The sequence below is a fragment of the Danio aesculapii genome, chromosome 14 (genome assembly GCF_903798145.1).
Source record: "Danio aesculapii chromosome 14, fDanAes4.1, whole genome shotgun sequence".
Taxonomy (NCBI): domain Eukaryota; kingdom Metazoa; phylum Chordata; class Actinopteri; order Cypriniformes; family Danionidae; genus Danio; species Danio aesculapii.
The window spans coordinates 43,326,970-43,344,458 of record NC_079448.1 but is presented as its reverse complement, the minus strand read 5'-3'; the positions used below and the strand labels follow the sequence as shown (position 1 = coordinate 43,344,458).

Genomic DNA, 17,489 nt, shown 5'->3' with positions numbered 1-17,489 from the left:
ATCAGTAATCTGTTACCATGTTTCACTTACTTATGCAATTTTAATGATTCCAGAAGACTTTTTAAAATGAAATTAACTCTCTTACTCTGCAGTAGGTGATCTGCCAAAATGCTAACCGATTAGCATAATAGCTTTGAAACACAGTCCCACCCCTGCAATCCAAAGCCATGCCTCCTGAAACACGAACGTGCACACCGCACATGACAGCAGACAACTCACTAGTTCATGTCATTCGCCAGTTAAAAATGTAGTTTGTGGTTGGCCGGCGGCGTGCAGGAATTACATTTATTACTAAGCCATACTTGCATGCTATTTTAGAGCGAATATTCAAAGTAGCATGTAAACAATATAGGGAGCGCGTCACAGGCTGTCATTGTTTAAAAATGAATCAAAGTGGATATGAAACCAACTTCAGCTCAGTAAAGCAGTCTACGCAGAAAAGCGCTATTTACTTATGTTCTGTTGTTAAACTGAGATCAGGCTGGATACGCAGATGTACAAATGTCCATTTGTTGACAGACAGTTTGGGCTACTTATCAGAATTATGGGAATTATCGGCCCGGCAATATTTAATTGGATGAACATTTTTTAGTCTTATGCTTAACCCAGAATATAAAAATAATATAAATACAATTAGATCATTTACTTTAATTATTACTATTGGAATGTGAAGAGACTTTCAACCAGCACAACAAAAAATGACAATCTCCTACTACACCTTTAACTTAAGGGTTGCACCAGCTGTTTGTAAGTTCTTTCTTAAACTGGAATGTAAAGTCCACACTAGGGGCTTAGTAACTACTAGCTAGTTTGTAACTAAATTTGTTCACACTTCGGTTGCACCACATGTTCTTAAGGCACATTGTAGTTAGTAGGTCACAGTAGGGTTGCCGTAAACATTTAGTTACAATGTATCGTTAAGTTTAAACTAAATTTGGTGGTGCAACACAAAAATATTTAGTAATATGTAAGTTGTAACTTAGTGTCTCTTTAAGTCACAACTAGGTTATGTTTTAACTTGCTCACTGCTGGTGCAACCGGCCCAAGGACATTCATTCTTTAATTTTCCTACGGCTTAGTCCCTTTACTCATCTGAGGTCACCACAGCGGAAAGAACCGCCAACTTATCCAACATATGTTTTACATAATGGATGCCCTTCCAGCTGCAACCCAGTACTGGGAAACATCCATACACACTCATTTACACACATACACTACGGCCAATTTAGTTTTTTCATTTCACCTATAGCCCATGTTTTTGGACTGTGGGGGAAACCGGAGGACCCGGAGGAAACCCACGCCAACACGGGGAGAACGTGCAAACTCCACACAAAAATGCCAACTTACCCATCCGGGACTTGAATCAGTAACCTCCTTGCTGTGAGGCGACAGTGCTAACCACTGAGCCACCGTGTCACCCAAATATGTAATATAATTGTTTAAAATAATTATTATTTATTTCCCAGTGATGGGTTGCAGCTGGAAGGGCATCTGCTGCGTAAAACAGGTGCTGGATAAGTTGGCAGTTCATTCCGCTGTGGCGACCCCAGTTTAATAAAGTGACTAAGCTGAAAAGAAAATGAATGAATGATTTAAATGCGCTGTCTTAATTTCTGTTAATAATTATGTGCAGTTTTGTCATTATAACAGAAATTCCAGAAATATCAAGTAGTCTTTAAACAAATTAGTGGCCTTTTGAGTCAAACAGGTTATCAACTGGAGCAAAAAATAATCCTTTTGCAATAATCTATAACAGTGTTTCTTTTCTTTGTCTTTAGACATGAACAAGCTTCTTTTTGAGCCGCTGAAGCAGCTTTATTTTACCTCCACAGTATTTTTCAAGGTTTGTATGTTGTTGTTCTGTTTTGAATGCACTGTCATTTACCTCCTTTCTCTTGGTTTGTATTAAGCACGGGCATTACTGCAAGAGCCAGATTATGTCAATGAATGCTAAAGAAGTTCAGAGATAAGTGAATTACTCTTTCCACACTAAGCCGTGGCTTCTTTACACTTTACTATTGTTTGAGTGGTGTTATTTAAGCTTGCAGCAGTTAAAAGCAGGTTTAGATTTTTTTGCACCCTTATCTAAATGTGCCTTTTCACGTTGTCATCTTCACAGTGTAGTGTCATCGAGTGTCTGAATAGCATGCTGGTGAAGTGGCTGACATGGCACTCCGTTAGTGCATCAGAGGGCAGTTTGGATATCAGTCTTAACAGCAACAGCACCATGTGAGTATCCCAAAATCATTCAAATATTTAAAATCTAAATTTATTATGGTTTCAACTAACCAGAAGTAAATAAATAAATAAACAAATGTTCCATTGGCATGTCACATTTTATCATTTCAATTAGAAACGATATAAGGCGGCTACTGGCTGTAATAAGACGTGCTAACACTTTATAATAAGGTTTCATTAGTGAAAGTTTCTTAATTTATTTACTAGCAGGAACTAATGACGAACAATACTTGTAAAACATTTGTTAATCATAGTTTAACATTTACTAAATGCATTATTAAAATCTAAACACTGTAATAAATCCATAAACTCTAATAAATCTATTGTTCAATGTTTGTCCGTGTTAGGAAATACATTAACTAGTACATCCTTATTGTGAAATGTCACTCAAGACTTATTTATTGAAAGGGGAGCAAAACCCTATTTGTAGCTTGTCTAAGAATATTTTGGCCCCGTTAACACTGTCAGGTCTTGTTGCCCAATTCTGATTTGTTGCCTATATCTGATTTTTTTTGCCTGTCTGTTTACACATTCTTTTAATTGTGACCCATATCCGATTCATGTGTTTACACTTGCCACACAATTTACGTTGTCGCACATGCACAACGGTGGGTCTAGCATCTGCGTCACACGATGGTATAAAGTGTGTTGCTTTTAGCTCTGCAAAATTTGCGAAGTTCCCTAACTTTAAAATGATTTTGAGGAGGAGGGAAAAGGCCGTCATCACAGCTTGCGCCTATGGTTTATATATGGTGTCCTCCACTATTCAGAGGAATGTATGGGTACGAGAGAGATCTCTGGTCTGGTGGGAGCAAATTGTGGCGGGCTTTAATGAGGAGCAGTGGGCCTGAAATTTAGGATGAGCACACACACGCTCTTCCTTCTTTGTCATTAAACCACGGAGAAGTACCACATTTTCACAAGTTTAATGATATACAAAACGGAATGCCTCAATAAATCCGATCTGCCTGTTTACATGATGGTTGCATTGTCACATATCTGATTTATTTCCACAAATGAAGCAGGCCTGAAACCGATCTCTGAATATCTGAATGCATGCGTTTTTTTTTTTCTTGTTTGTACGGTCATTGATCAGATCCAATGTGTCACATATGAGAAAAAAATCGGAATTGGGTCACATTTAACTGGCAGTGTAAACGGGGCCTTTGTATAGAACGTATATTTCTAAATGATATTAGAGAGCGTTTTTATTCAGGAAATATTTGAAGTAAAATGCTTAAAGATGGTGGGATTTTAAAGTACTTATCATTGATTGAAACAACTTGTATGTTTAGTACATGTGTTCTCATGAATTAGGGATGCAAGATATTGGAAAAATCTGATGTTGCCATATTTTGTTTTGCTGCGATATATATATTGCGATTAGGCATGGGACGATAACTCCAAGGTATACCGCGTTTGCATAAGTCATGTTTTAAAACCGCCAAATTTTCTGTAATATTGTTCCTAAGGTATGTGTGAGATTTTTTTTATTTACTTTTTTTGTTTTTGTTTTGGACTACAGTATCTCCAGCAGAAAAAATATCCAAAGATTCCATTTTAAATTGTAAAGTAATCTATGTTTTTGAAATTAATGAAGACAGAAGAAGTCAAAGATTTTTTAAAAATTATTTAGCCTAAGATGTTTACTGCTCCAAAATAATATAAATCTTTCAAAAAATAAAATATATTGTTTTCAATGAGGAAAAAAGTTTTTTGTTTTTTACCGAGACAAAAAATATATTTTAGAGCAGTAATCAAAATACTGTGATACCGTGATATTTTTATCCAAGGTTTTCATACCGTCAGAATCTTATACCGAACCATGCCTAATTGTGATATGAATAAGATTTCACCAGATGATTTGAAGAACTCCATTTGGAAAGAATTCATTCATTTTGATCAACTGGGATGGTCAAGATTTTTGTCCTATGCAGTGAATCGGCATAAAATATAATAAATTACAAGCATATATCAATATGACACAGTAAAATAAACCATGCTTTATGGTTTTCTGGGGAGTCTAACAGTATTTATGTACAGAAACTGAACAATCAAACATAAAATAACATGGTCATCATTGTATAAATCTTTTTTTCTTTTTCTTTTAAATAATATTCAATCATTGTTTAGTCTATTATAAATGATCCAATCCTGCTATATGACTTTTGCAGACACACACATTGCGATATCAATGTTAAAACAATATATTGTTCAGCTTTGCCATGAGTATAGCCAATGCTGCTGATATGGCATTAAAAAAAAAAAATAAATGGTTGTAAAAAAACCTCTACAAACAAAATGTGTATTTTAGTTCCACTCACTCCACCAATTTTATTTAGTGTTTTACAGTTTAGTAACTGAAAAGAAATAATTTATATTGGCATTCATTATAAAAAACTTTTATTAACATCAAGCTTAAAATGCAAAATCTTCAATCCAATATAATTAATTTTTTTTTACTAAAGTAACCAAAGCCATGCAGGCAGGGATCATGCCTTCATTATTTCTTACTTTCTTTTATTTCTTAACTAAATATTCAAGGAAACAGCATAAGTTAAATATGCTGTAAATGCTGATGTCTTTAATGTGACTTGCACTTTACCGAGCGTCCTCTCAGAGTTTTTAATCACCCTGTCAAAAACTCAATGTTTTGGAAAAAAAAACTGCAGAAGTAATCCAAAGAAATGAGAGCACACTCCAGTGATTTGTGCTCTTTAAAGCCTCGCCCTGAGCTTTACAACTGCAGGTTTCTTTATATTTTATATTTAAAAGAGATCAATGAACTGCTCCTGTGGTCGGGCTCCATCTGAACCTCGTTTACCCTGAAAGTGTTGGGTGGAACGGTGTGAAATGAAGTAAGGTGGATTTTTTTTATTTTATTTATTTTTTTCCCCTCGCCTGTCGTGTATTGCTTCTCTCTCACTGCTGATTTGGTTATTTTTTTATTACATTACCGAAGTGCACAGCTGAAGGAGAAATTATGATCAAGGGCAAAACCCTGTTTGACTGCACCGGTGTGCCATGCATCAATGCGATACGCCCATTATTCCCTTTTTCACTCTGGGTCTCTGCGCTGTGCGAATTGTGTGAGTGCCAAACATAGCACAAAGACACATCTGGTGTATACTAGGAGTGATTTAAAGCTGATTTATTGTTCACCTTAGGAGAAATATAGTACACTCTACAAGGGAAAAGTCACTTTTCACATGCTATTTTGTGTGTATGCCTTCAAAAAGAAAGAATAATCCACTATTTTTATTTTTCTAGGACTATGACCTTGTCTGGATTCATGGACTCTGTTATGGAGCTTGTGCGCTTTGTGGGACTGCTGGCGTCTGAGGGACTCCGTCTGGAGAACTGCCACGTTCTTCTGCTCAACCAGACACTCGCATTCTATGAGACGGTACACTCCGCTATGATTAACTTAATTAACATGATGTTCTTGGCAGAGTGACATCAGCTGAAGTTCCTGCCTGAGATTTATGTGTTGATTTTTCAATAGTAGATTTAGCACAACGAACAGTGATTTATGTTGATGTCTTTTAGGTATGCACAATATATCATTTCAGATATCGAATACAATTGAATTATTATCATTATTATTATTATTATTGTCCACGAAACACAGTTCAGAACATGTTATTTGTGCTATCATCGCTGTTTATTCTAATCTAATAGAGTGAAAAACTTATTTCAGTCAGTTTTTGAGGATTGTGACAAATTTAAACTATTTGGGGGCAAGCAAACTATTTGATTAATTGTTTGTTTATACAATGAAGTCTGGCTGCACAATATATAGTTTCAGCATCAATATTGCATTGATATTGCAATAGTCACATCGCAGGATCTGCTATGTTCAGTCTAAATCAGACAACAATTTATATTGTGATATTTCACAAGATAACTTAATCAATTCAATCATTTTAGATTGATTGGGATGATTAGGGGAGTGGATTTGCATAAAATATAATAAACAATCTACAAACAAAGATAGAGGAAATATACAAATGAACAAACTACAGGTACATAAATAAAAAAATCAAATGTATAATAAAGCTGAATATTCTTCATTGTGTAAATAATTCAAAACAATTAATCTTTGAAACTTAACAAAAACTACAAACATAATAGTTCATTTGTTTTAAAGATGCTTTAAACTCACTTCAAATGTTTACAGAGGCCTTTATTTAAAACTGAAACTACTCCAAAATTATCATGTCTTCTGAACGGTTGTAACTGGTCAACTACAATCCTGACTCCACATTGTACATCCTGCGATGTGACTATTGCGGATTCACAAATTGCGATAGCAATGGTAAAACGATATATTGTGCAGCCCTAATCTGAATTATGGTTGAGCTGCTCCACAGTTTGGAACACATTCGACTTGTGGAGTCATTGCCGAGTTTAAATGTAATGAAGTGAAAGAAATGTTATACTTTTGAAAATTTGGCTTAACATTGATTATTCAATGTCTGTACCTAAATACTGATGGGTTCACAAACAAACTCAGACCACCATGTCTCTCGCTCTAATTTACTTGTGGGATGTTTTTCCCTGCATGCAAGTTTTTCGCTGGAGTTCAATTATTTGAACTTGCTCTGTAGATTGTGCTATTGTGCATTCACACTGTGCTATGATGATTCCACTTATATTCGTTAGCAGTGTTAGCATTGACTTTGCATGTCATTTACTCCAGCATTACACTTTCAAGCACCGTTTATATCACTTTTGTCTTTGCTTTCTTGTATTTAACTGTGCTTTTATTTATTGCATTTTATGCTTGATTCACTCCCCTACAGAATCATTGCAATTAGGGCTGCAAAATATATCGTCCCAGCACTGATATCATAATGTGTGCATCTGCAATAGTCACATCGCATAGTAATGCAATGTAGAGCTGACACTGTAACTTTTACATTTACAAAACCATAAAGCATGCACTGTTTACTTCACTTTTATCTTTGCTTTGTTGCATTTGTCTACACGTGTAGTTTATTACATGTTATGTATGATTCACTCCTCTACAGAATCATCCCAATCAATCAAAATCAGTAACTCTTTAGGGACCATTTCTCACTATTAACTAGATGCTTATTAGCTTGCATGTTGTTGAGATACTGGCTGCTTATTATTACTTGCATTTTCTGTATGATCTTATTCTACATCCCTAATCCTACGCAATACCTAAAGTACCTATTAAATAGTTAAAATAACTATTAATAAGGAGCAAATTAGGAGTTTACTGAAGCAAAAGTCTAAATTGTTTACCAAGAGCGAGAACTGAACCTTAAAATAAAGTGACCAAAAATTATTTTCAAGTATAAGAAAGTATATCACAATATGTTTTGCAGAAAAACAAATTATCGCAATGTCAGATTTATTTCAATATCATGCAGCCCTAATTGCAATGACTAAATTAATTCATTATTTTCATATCGAGCTATATAAGCCACCTGGTGAAATGGTATGCATATCGCAATATATATTGCAGAAAACAAAATAATTTTCCAATATTGTGCAGCCCTACAGTGAACACTGTACAGTGTTATTTTGCATGTGATTATTGAATTTCTGTACCTCAGTACCACCAAAAACTATAAAAAAAAAACATTTATTTCACTTCAATCTTTGATCTATTGTTTTCATTTGTGCTTTAATTGATTTAATTTAGTCAATTTCTGTATAATTTTGTATATTTTATGCAGATGCACTCCCTTACAAAATCATCTTATTGATTGTAAAATTATGAATTCTTTCTAAATAGTCATCTTGTGAAATTATAATATATTTAGCAGAAAAACAAAACCTTGCACTGTCAGTTCTGTTGTCTTTGTGCTAATACAGAAATTACTCTCTCGTTCTGTCTAGGTGTGTGACATGTTTCTCAAGTACAGCTTGCCTCTGATCATCATGCCTCCTGCTGGGGTTTTCTACCCAGCTCTGTTTGCCATAGACTCCATCAGCCTGGATCGGCTCGGATACATCATGTACAGGTACTGTTTGTGAGCTATAAGAGTCTTTATGGGGCGTTTTATTACTTTGGTGAATCCTGGAGATTTTCTGCTTGTTGTTGGCGTGACTATGTTAGATTAAGGGCATCTTGTGGAACAGTTTGTTGTGCTTTTTGGGTGAGTGAGCCGGGTAAGGGGACACCTGCGTGCTGCTGGCTAAGCTGAGGGCAATCGCCTGAACCTTCAAATGCGTTACACTGCCATGGCATGATGCCTGCAAGCAGTAGATCAAATCAAGTATGAAGATGCTTTCATCTGCTTCTGCACACAAGGGTTTCAGTTCTGCTGTTAAGTCTTAAAGGGACAGTTCCCTCACAAAATTAAAAGTCTGTTATTTATTTACTAGTATCACACCATATTTATGATGTAGTTAAAATCCATGCGGGCCAGTAGTTGCTTAGACTTTTCAGTATGTGGATGCACTTTCAACTGAGAGGAGACAGCGTGATGAAGCTAATTATGGGGATGGTTTGGAGGCCATGATGGATATAGACCAGTGGGCAAATTTAACTAGGATGCTGGGGTTAAACAGCTACTCTTTTCAAAGGACATCCTGAGATTTTTAATGACCACAGAGAGTTGGGACCTTGATTTAACATCTCATCCAAAAGATGCCGCTTACTGAACAGTATAGAGTCCCAATCAATATACTGGGGCGTTAGGACCAACATTCTGGCCTCACTAACACCACTTCCGGCAGCAACCTAGGTTTCCCATGTGGTCTCCCATCCAGGTACTGACCGGGCGCAGCCCTGTGAGGTTCAGTGGGTGAACTATGTGAGAGTTGCTCGTATATGCTAAGCACTGTAAGCATCAATTCACTGACCCCAGATTTAAGTGTATTTCTGACCTAAAGAGATTTTTATAAAATATCTTTAATAAAATCAACAAAATAATATGTTTAACATCAGTAATAAAATCTTGTTGTATCATTTTCTCAGGTACCGGATGAATCTGACCTTGGCGAAGCAACAAAAGCAGCAGAGAGAGGTAATGAGGACACAATGTCATAAAACGTACACAGCAAAGTCACGAAAGCCAGCTGTGTGTGTATGCATGTGGCTTTTTGTGTCTGAATAATTTACTGATAATGGGTAAATTAGAAAGACCTTCAAGCTTTTAAGAATTTACAATGAAGCCCACGGAGGCTGTCGCGGTAATCTTCACCTTAGCTGCTGGGGATGAAGAAGAATGGAGCCACCTTGATTGAATCCCAGTGGGACAAAGGAGTTTCAAAATATGAGCACAGCACTGGCATTGCCGTTAATGAAATGGCCAAGTAATTGGATCTCAGCGTTGCACTTTTTGTATCATTTCAAATATATAAACGACGCTTTTTATTCACTCACAAGGTAGTTCTCGTCTCACTTGCAAACTCATTAGATCCTTTTAATGGCACTAGATGTCTTTGCTCTTAAACACTTTGTGGATTTTGTTTACACATTTTCCTTGAGTTTTAGGTTTTTTTTTTTTCACACCTGGCTCATCTGGAGTGTTTGCTTTGAAACCTGGTGCATATTTTTTTTTTTTTTTACTTTTGTTTGGTTTATTTTATACCTAAATAACCAAGGCAATCGTTCACTGATCTGCAATAAAAACAAGAACAATGCGATCTTGGCCCAATTGGAAAAACTTATTTTGGTTGAGGTGAGATGGCAGTCCAATCCAACAGACCAATGAACCAAGCAGAATCATCATTCACAACAGGAAATGTTGCATTAAAACAGCTGCGTCTGATTCAGTGGCTGAGCACATTATTTAAACCAAGGATCAGTTAGAAAACCCAGGAGCATCTCTTCATCTTAATGTTGTGTAATTGCTCTACATTGTGCATCGCAAAAATGCCGTCTCTTTAAAGCTCTGATTCCTGTATTACAATTTTTAAAAATAGATTGAAAGTAATGAATATTTGTAATTTAATATCAGTTATTGCGGCTTTACCTCTAGCTTTACTTCTACTCTCTACTCTTCTACTTTCACTTCTACTGTAAACGTGTCAATCTGTCTTTAGTTTAAAGCTTTATTAATCTCCTTGGGGCAATTCATTCTTACATAGGATGGTGCTTTACACACAACAAAAATGACACTTAACGATGAATACTTAGCATCAAGTACACAAACGAAAGCGAAATAATAATAATAATAATAAACCACTGATGAACTAAATTTATTATGTAACTGAATTGCTTCAGGCACAAAAGTAAATTTAGAATGATTTGTTGAACATCTAATTGTCAATAGACGTCGCTCAAGAGGCATCCACTCAAAATGATGATGGATGACATGGATATACACGTGCATTTTGACCAATCAGAAGGCTGTTGTATTCGTATTTGACTTATAATGTCAAACTGCAATGTTGTAATAAAGTAATAGCTCACCCAAAAATAAAACCAGCACGGCCAAAAATCAAAAACTTGTTAAACTTTGGGTTTCTTTATTGGTATTGATATTTTGAAGAATGTTGAAAATCGTTAACCAATCACTTTCATTAGTATTTTTTTCCTACTATGGTTGTCTGGTGTCCATAAAAAGTTTTGTTAAAAAATAAATAAATTGTGAAGCACTTGAGTAGGGCTGCTCGATTAATCGAAAAAAGATAACGATCTTGATTCAACCCTACACACGATCTTAATTCAGCTTTTTCTAGATTCAGCCAATTATATTTTCAAGGTCAGGAGAGAAGCAAGGCAGTTCCACAAGTCTTCACAGCAACATTGACACCTTCAAATGGCGTTAAAAGTGTCACATATGGTATTTATATGGTATAATTCACCCAAAAATGTCATTTCTGTCTTCATGTAATGATGTATTCGTGGCCGCGAAATCACACGGGGGCTGACCGCCAGCTGTTTGTTTACTTCCGAGAATGCACGCGTGCACGCATGACGCCTACTTTAGTGAGCACAACCTCCATAGGCTGTGAATAACAGGTAATGAACTTGTAAATAACGTTCAGTTTGTTGTAAAGAGCGATCATTTGAAGGCCATGCGGGAGGTTTGATATGCATGTATGTGTTTTTTCTCACATTGACAGCAACCATGAGCTGCACTAGGAAGTGAAAGTGAAACCTGTGCGCACATCATTTAAATGAATATGGCATTTTAGAGTTATGATTACGACAAGCATTTGATATGTTTTTTTTCATAGCGAGCAGTGTTGTGCATGAAAATAAATGTTTACTGTGTCAGTATAACAACCCTAGCCTATATATAATGTTGAATATAATGCAAGAAGGAATCTGATTATGACAAAATTCTTATTTTACCAGTGAATAAAATGGTCTAATAATGCTGTCAATAACAGATGACAAGCACATGTCTTAAACATAAGTCAACTTTATAGTTATGAATAGTTATATTCTGATGCCATCATTTTTACTGTGAATTAACAAACAGGACATATTGAAAGTCTGTTCAAGTCCACCATAATGACAATGCATTTTAACCAACAGTAGACCTATACATAGGCCTAATATTCTTATGTTTTACCATATGTTTGAGAATTAACAATAAAAATAGGCTAATCATATTAACCTTTATTTTACATTTACAGAATCGTGAGAAAATTGTGATCTTGATTTTAAGCAATAAAAAATCGTGATTTACATTTTGCCAGAATTGTGCTGCCCTACACTTGAGGTTGAGTTAATGGAGAGTAAACTTTCATTTTGGGTGAACTATCCCTCTGAACTACACTCACAGGAAACTTTATTAGGTACACTTGTCCAACTGCTCGTTAATGCAAATTTATGATCAGCCAATACCGGGTTTTTCTGGCACAAGAGGTATGCAGCGATGCATCTCTAAATGCACAACATGTCGAACCTTGAGGCGGATTGACTACAGCAGCAGAAGACCACACTAGGTGTCACTCCTGTCAGCTAAGAACAGGAAACTGAGTCTACAATTCACACAGGCTCGCCAAATCAAACAATAACATTACCTGGTCTGATAGGTTTAGATTTCTGCTGGTAGGGATGGTAGGGTCAGAATTTGGCATCAACAACATGAAAGTATGGATCGATCCTGTCATGTATCAGTGGTTCAGGCTGGCGGTGGTGGTGTAATGGTGTGTGGGGGATATTTTCTTGGCACACTTTGGGTCCATTAGTACCAATTGAGCATCGTGCCATAGCCTACCTGAGTGTTTTTGCTGACCATGTCCATCCCTTTATGACCACAGTGTACCCATCTTCTGATGGCTACTTCCAGCAAGATAACGCGCCATATCAAAGCGCGTGTTAAAAAGCATGACTGGTTTCTTGAACACGACAATGAGTTCACTGTACTTATATAGTCAATAGAGCATTTTTGGGATATGATGTAATCTGCAGCAACTGCATGGTGCTAGCATGTCAACATGGACCAAAATCTCTGGGGAATATTTCCAGAACCTTGTTGAATCTATGTCATGAAGGATTAAGGCAGTTCTGAAGGCAAAAGGGGTCCAAACTGGTACTAGTAAAGTATACCTAATAAAGTGGCCAGTGAGTGTAAGTCCCTGTTTTAGAACAAAGCGAACAGCTCAATTTTTGGTGACTTTAACATGTTAAATACAGTTTATGTGGATCAAAACATTGTCAATGTTTTTCATAAAAATTACACACTCGTTCTTGTTTTAGGGCAATTTTGACCACTTTTTTTGATCCACTTCAAATGTTAAGTATATTTTCTTGTATTGCAGCAAACATTCCACATTAGCAGAAATGCATACAAGGAGTTTAACCGGAACCTTCAAACCATGGTGAACTCCATGTGGAATTCCCAGTGGTGCATCCCTGGTTCAGACCTGGAAATCAACAAGGATCTGATCGCTCTGAGCAAAATAGCAGAACCCTGGTGCTGTTTCGACATCATCCACCATCCGGCGCTTTTCAGCTACGCCATCGAGTTTCATCAGCGGGTGAGTGAGATATTCTCGCATGGTGACATTTAAAAGCACAAGAGCCGGTAATGGCACAGCAATGCTTGACTTGTCATAGCGTTTGGAGCAAAGGAGCAAGACTCGGCTGCACAAGCTAATTAGATGATTATATTACATCAAGTGCAAAGCCTTGTGTCACTGCCGGGGACAGCACAGCCTCCATTTTTCACTAATAACTTTAGGATTGGACAAGGAGATAAATGTGGTATTAATGCATCTTTTATAGAGGATCCATTAATACAGAATCACATTTTATTATTCATGGAAGCTGTGTGAGACTGGAATTTTCATCATCTTTAATAATACAAGTACCTTTTTTTGGTCCGACTGCAACATTCAGCAGTGTGTACTACAGAGATTTAAAGCAGAAGGGGGAAAATGATGAATATTTATGTTCTCTTTATCAGTGTTGGCCGGAGCGGAAGGATGTGGATCTCGGTTCCATAAAGGTACTAACGTTATATCTTCTGCTTTTATTAAAAACGTCTTCGATGAGTGTCTGGCGTGAGTTTTATTTCTAATCAACACGGGAGCTTGATTTGATTTAATCATGTCCTGTTACTGTACTCCAGGCTGAAGTAACTGATCTTTTCATCTTTGCAGACCGGGAAGTACTGGAACTGGTATATGGAGTTTCTCTTTAATCAGGGCTTTGATGGACTCAACAAGTTTATTCGGACCAACACTGGCCACGGTCCGTCATCGAGTAGTCAAGACGACAGGCAGCCCTTGAGTCAGAATTGTCACTGACAAACCTGTAAATACTAAGTGTACATTACAAGCTATTGTGTTGCTTTCCAGTCTTGTGTATATGTAGCCTTTTTGCTTTCTATCTTATGTGCAGAGGAAACGGAACTAAAACAGTGATATTTTCATGTCCAAGATTGACAACTTGTATATTATTCATTTAAACAATAAGGCTCTACATTTGTTTCTCACTTAATAATAGATCTTTTGTTTCTAGTTCCAGTTGTGTTTTAAAGGGATGGTTCACCCAAAAATGAACATTTATTCCATTTATTCTCCTTCGAGTGGTTTCTGTTGAACTCTAAAGAAGATCTTTTGTAGAAAACTAAAAACCTGTAACCATTGACTTCCACTGTAGGGAAAAAAAACATGCTATGTACATCAACATTTACAAGTTTCCAGCTTTCTTTAAAATATCTTTTGTTCAACAGAAGAAAATAAGCCTAACAGGTTTGGGACAAGTAAACAGTGACACAATTTTCAGTTTTGGGTGAACTATCCCTTTAACTCAGGTCCATATTCGGTCCTGGAGGGCTGGTGTCCTGCATGATTTAGCCACAACTTGCTTCAATACACCTGCCAGGATGTTTCTAGTATAAGCTTCTAGTACAATGGTCTCAAACTCAATACCTGGAGGGCCGCAGCTCTGCATAATTTAGCTCCAACTCACACCTGCTTAATAGTGTCTAGTAGTCTTGAACACCTTGATTAGTTGGATCAGCGGTGCTTGATTAGGGTTGGAGCAAAACTGTGCAGAGCTGCAGCCCTCCAGGAATCCAGTTTGAGACTGATGATCTAGTAAGAGCTTGATTAGCTGGTTCAGGTGTGTTTGATTAGGGTGGGAGCTGAACTCTCCAGGATACCAGCCCTCCAGGACCGAGTTTGGAAACTCCTGCTTTAACTGAAGGATCTGCTGGATTCGTCTACTGTTAAATAACAAATTGAGCTTTTGTATATTTGACCCATGTATAGTTTTTAATATTTAAAACCTGATTGTACTGATAAATGTTGTTTAAAAAAGTGCATTTGATTATGACCTGAACCCAGCAAACAATTTTGTGTTTAATTGATGTCTAATAGACATCTAAATGTAGACAGCTTGGCTAAATCAAGGCTAAACTTGGTCTACCAGAGAAAATCTAAGACATCTAAGAATAGCCAAAAACTAGACTAGTCATCAAATACAGAGTAGATAGACTTCACATATGTAGTCGTTCATTTAAAAAAAAAAAAAATTATTTAATGACTAGTCTAGTTTAGGGCTTTTCTTCGATGTCGATTAGATGTTCACTGACAGCTCAAATTTAGCCTTGCTTTAGCCAAACCATCTTTGTTAAGACATCTCTTTGACTTGTTTTAAAATATTAATAGACATCTAAACAAAGATGGCTTGGCTAAAGCAAGGCTAAACTTGGACTGTCAGTGACAATCTAATAGACATCAAAGTATAGCTCAAAAGTAGACTAGTCGTCAAGTAGACAGACTTTGAGTGTAATCATTTATTTCTGTGTATTTGGTGACTAGTCTAGTTTTGGTCTATTCTTAAACACCTCAGATTTTGACTGACTGCCCCGCTAAATTTAGCCTTGTTTTAGCCAAGAGGACTATGTTTAGACGTCTATTATACATCTTATAAAAGCAAATAATGCTTGCTGGGAATTGTAAAAAAATACGTTTCTGTTATTGTAAATTAACAGGTTCTTATCAATCAATAAATTGAGTAGGCTGGACTTTGTAATGCAAATAATATACATTGTCTGCTTCTCGCTAAATCAAATCCCATAAAGACTGCTCCTTTAAAAATCAATAAAGACCATTGTTTTCCACAGAAACACTGTAAGCATCCCTGAGGTAACTTCCTAGGAAATCTCAGCATCAAGGCAGCGTGAGCAAAAGCTTTACGTTTTACAGCTCCCCTCATAAATGTGAGCGTCTTCAACTCGCATCACACATCTCCGCGTTTCTGACGGGCTCTGGAGATCCTCGGTGTGTCGTACTGTTTTCGGTCACGATGCCGTCCAGCAAACTTCACCTGGAGTGAATGAAGAATTCGCGGGATTACAGCTGATGCTTAATCACGAATTGAGGCAGACGAGCAACTTCAACACGATGAATTCCGCGAGCGCTGAACTACGCGGTTTACCTCGCTCGGCTGATGTCCTCGTTCATGTATGAGAGATTATTCGTTCACCGCCGACTGTCCGTTCATCACTTCTTCATCACTCTCATCCCGAAGCTTTCGTCTGAGCGTCAGTGTAAAATGGGAATCTGAAGTGCTTCACTTTCGCAGTTTTCCGGAGAAAAAGGTAAGCCTGTTTGCTGTGCTCGACAAGTGGGGATGCTTTCAATTTGGAGACGCGCGTCAAATTAAGCTAGTGATGTCCGTTATTAATGCAAAGGCCCGATGATAACTCATTCTTAAAGCTTTCTTGTGTTATGTCAGGACATTTTATGGTTTATCGTCTTTCCCTGTGCTTTAAGGCTAATATCTTACATATGACGCTTAGATTAGACTTTCTAAGCTCGTTTAAGTTGATTCTGTTCACCCGGGATGGGAATCGTTAAGGAATTAGCAGTTCTGGTTTGGATCGATTGCTGTTTCGCTAAGCTGCTCCTTTGGTACTTTTGAGGTTGAAATTGGCAGATTTGGGGAAAGAAATGCAGTTTATGTTGTATTCACTGCCCTCCGCGGTCGCTTGGCATCTGAGATTAATGCATATTTATTTCGACAGAACAGGTCCTGGCTAAATAATCTGGGAAAATACAGCTCGTACCATGGTTTGTGGGTTTGTTCGTTAAATGTTTGGAGTATGAAGCAATATGCTGTAGCATAATTCACAATTGTAATTTATCATATGTAAACACATTAATCTCCCGTGTTAACATGAAACATGGTTAAATAAGACTATGAATGAATTGAGCTAATATTTATACTGAGCATGCATTGCCAGTATCAGACAACTCTCAGGGACTGTTCCAATACCATGCTTGTGGACTTGACTACTTATCCATTAAATGTATTTCCTGTATTTGCCACAAGTGTGCGATCTTAAAACATTTAATTAACCAATGAATGAGAAACAGAATTGTGTTATAAAAGTAAACCTTTTAGCAAGCTTTATTTTTTAATACGTTGCATTTTATTGTAATTTGTAAATGTACGTCAAGTAGTCTCTGTAAGTGACAGTACTTACGCAATTTATTAAACTCCTCTCAGTACCGATATGTGAAACACAGTTTTACATAAAGTATATGATATCTTATTAAATTTATAGAGCAAGATTTATTAAATTATAAACTTGCTCTGCAGTTTTCCTTGACATCTTGTATTTAAGGGGCACATTAATTTCTGAACATGATGAACGATTGGCTGCGCTTGGCCTCAGAAATCACTGTGAAGTGGTTTTAGGTTTGGATTTAGGCGGTGTTCACACTTGCTGATTTAGTTCTATTAAAACAAACATTGGTGCAATTGCTCTGCTTTTTACTTTTAAAAGTGTGAATGCTGCCATCTAATAACTGGTGTGCTCCACACAAGTGGAACAAGACCACTGAAATAT

The 17,489-nt window shown here is 36.8% G+C and overlaps 1 protein-coding gene across 1 annotated transcript in view; it reads left to right on the top strand.

Moving 5' to 3' along the window:
• cenpi (centromere protein I) overlaps window positions 1-15,706 on the top strand; it is a 28,388-nt gene extending 12,682 nt beyond the window's left edge. The window contains exons 13-20 of the mRNA XM_056472747.1: window positions 1,779-1,843; window positions 2,120-2,229; window positions 5,509-5,644; window positions 8,113-8,237; window positions 9,197-9,245; window positions 12,943-13,161; window positions 13,590-13,631; window positions 13,786-15,706. Of these exons, the coding sequence (XP_056328722.1) occupies window positions 1,779-1,843; window positions 2,120-2,229; window positions 5,509-5,644; window positions 8,113-8,237; window positions 9,197-9,245; window positions 12,943-13,161; window positions 13,590-13,631; window positions 13,786-13,932 (893 nt within the window). The 3' untranslated portion in view covers window positions 13,933-15,706. The remainder of the gene's footprint in view (window positions 1-1,778; window positions 1,844-2,119; window positions 2,230-5,508; window positions 5,645-8,112; window positions 8,238-9,196; window positions 9,246-12,942; window positions 13,162-13,589; window positions 13,632-13,785) is intronic.
• Window positions 15,707-17,489: the final 1,783 nt, after the last annotated feature.